Source organism: Triticum dicoccoides, unplaced genomic scaffold, assembly GCF_002162155.2.
Source record: "Triticum dicoccoides isolate Atlit2015 ecotype Zavitan unplaced genomic scaffold, WEW_v2.0 scaffold7857, whole genome shotgun sequence".
NCBI classification, from domain to species: Eukaryota; Viridiplantae; Streptophyta; class Magnoliopsida; order Poales; family Poaceae; genus Triticum; species Triticum dicoccoides.
This window is the reverse complement of record NW_021299796.1, coordinates 1-2,463: the sequence shown is the minus strand read 5'-3', so window position 1 is coordinate 2,463 and position 2,463 is coordinate 1. Positions and strand designations below refer to the sequence as shown.

At 40.9% G+C, this 2,463-nt stretch overlaps 1 protein-coding gene across 1 annotated transcript; it reads left to right on the top strand.

The window, feature by feature from the left end:
- Window positions 1-165: 165 nt before the first annotated feature.
- On the top strand, window positions 166-2,385 carry LOC119347876 (disease resistance protein RGA5-like; the record flags this gene model as incomplete). The annotated part of the gene is made up of 2 exons (XM_037616365.1): window positions 166-2,161; window positions 2,268-2,385. A coding segment is annotated over one exon (1,975 nt), but the record flags the coding sequence as incomplete, so codon positions are not given.
- Window positions 2,386-2,463: the final 78 nt, after the last annotated feature.

Genomic DNA, 2,463 nt, shown 5'->3' with positions numbered 1-2,463 from the left:
ACGGTGAATGGATGAAAGTCGGAGAAACACACCTTGCTTTATTAGTAGATATAGATTTGTATGTTGCCACCGTGAACATGTTTATTGTTTTATGTATTTGTCTATCTTATTTTATACGACTTTATTTCATTACCACACTGATATCAACCATGTATCCTTGTGTAGGTATTTTGTTGTTGTTGATGACATATGGGATGTGGATACATGGCATGTTCTTAAGCATGCATTTCCGGTGAAAAGTTCAGGCAGTATCATAATCACTACTACTCGTATAAATGATGTTGCTGAATCATGTCGTTCAACACCATTTAGTGGAGATATTTATTGCATAAGGCCTCTTGACATGGTGCACTCCAGGCAATTGTTTTACACAAGATTATTCAACGTCGAAGAAAATTGCCCCTCATACCTTAAAAAGGTTTCTGAGCATATTTTGAGAAAATGTGCTGGATTGCCTTTGGCAATCATTGCTATATCTGGTTTGTTGGCTAATACTGAAAGGACAGAGGGTCCATGGAAACAAGTTGAAGATTCGATTGGTCGAGCACTTCAAAGAAATCCCAGTGTTGAAGGAATGATGAAGATACTATCACTTAGTTACTTTGATCTGCCTGCTCATCTGAAATCTTGTCTTTTATGTTTGAGTATATTCCCTGAAGATTCTGTTATCAGTAAGAAAATTTTGATAAAGAGGTGGATTGCTGAAAGATTAATTCATACAGAAGCCGGATATAGTACAACATATGAGTTTGGTGAAAGGTGTTTTAATGAGCTCATCAATAGGAGTTTGATCCAACCCGCGGAAACCAACAAATATGGTATGGTAAAGTACTGTCGAATTCATGACACAGTTCTTGATTTCATCATATCCAAATCCATCGAAGAAAACTTTGTTACTTTGGTAGGTGTTCCTAGTTTAACTGTTGGCACACGAGTTCGCCGGCTGTCCCTGCAAGCCGGCAAGCAAAAAGAATTGATAGTGCCAAAAGGCTTGGTGTTGTCTCATGTCCGATCACTTGATGTGTTTGGAGAATCTGTGAAAATCCCTTCTATGGATAAGTTCAGGCATTTGCGTTTTCTGGACTTTGAAGGTTGCAAACAACTGGAGAACCATCATCTTAAAAATATAGATAACTTGTTTCAGCTGAGGTACCTGAGCCTTCATGGGGTGAAGAAAGTAAGCAACCTCCCAGAACAAATTGGACGCCTATGGTGCTTAGAGATACTGGACTTAACTGATACGTCTGTTTATGAGTTACCAGCATCTATTGTCAATCTCAAGAGACTGGTGCACCTATTGGTAAACCTGTATGTAACACTTCCTTGTGGAATTCCCAAGCTGCAAGCACTGGAGAAATTGAAGCATGTCAATGTCTATTGTCAGTCATTTAACTTCCTGCAAGAATTTGAGCAGATGCAGAGTCTTAAAGTATTGCACCTTCATTTTGAGGATTATTATTTTGTTGAGGGAATGGACGCTGAAAATGAGTCCAAGAAAACTATTATTGCCACTTCCCTTACAAACCTAGGGAACCTTCTCTCTCTAACTGTTTGTGACGGCCCTGAATTTGTAAGGGAGTCTTTGTGCCCTATGCCACTTAGCCTCCAGAAGCTGAAAGTCTTGAATTCTAGTATTCCCCATGTTCCAAATTGGGTGGGCTCCCTTATCAACCTCCAGAAATTACGCCTTGAATTGGTGAGAGCTGAGCAGGAAGATTTATATATCCTTGGAGGCTTACCTGTTCTGCATTGTCTGATTCTGAGAATTGATGGCCATGAAATTAGAAATACCTCATTAACAGAAGAGCTCGAAGTTACAAGGGTCATAGTCTGTGGTGAAGTTGGATTCCCATGCTTGAGGATATTTATTTTTGATAGTCAGTGTGCTGTGATGAATTTGACCTTTGCGGCTGGAGCCATGCCCTTGGTAGATGACCTCTTGATAGTATTTAACGCAGAAGAAACTGGGTCTCCCGGTACCAGCGGTGATTTTGATCTCGGAATAGAAAATCTCCTCAGCCTCGTTAAAATCAGATGTGTAGTATGGGGAGACGAGGACGACAGAGTTGAGGCTGCAGAAGCTGCCATTCGGGAAGCAGCCAACGCACATCCCAACCGCCCTACTCTACGCTTGGACTGATAATGCGTTGCCGGAATCAAGGTACTAACTTTTTCTCCCATGAAAGAGCATGTACTTTAATCTACAAGATCTATTTATCTCTCTCATTGCCTCACATGATTGTTCGTCTGTCTTTTTGAGCAATTAGGGTGCAACGCCAAAGGTTCATCATCACTGCATTTCTAAGATCGAAACATTCATCATTCTCTGCGAGGATGGATCTGCCTCCCTGCACCCTGCTGGTACGTACTTAGTCAAACCTAGTATATCTTTATTCTCGTTGTCGTGCATACTATACTCCCAGAATCCCTAGCTAGAGAACTGCGTTCTGTACCCTTAAGATA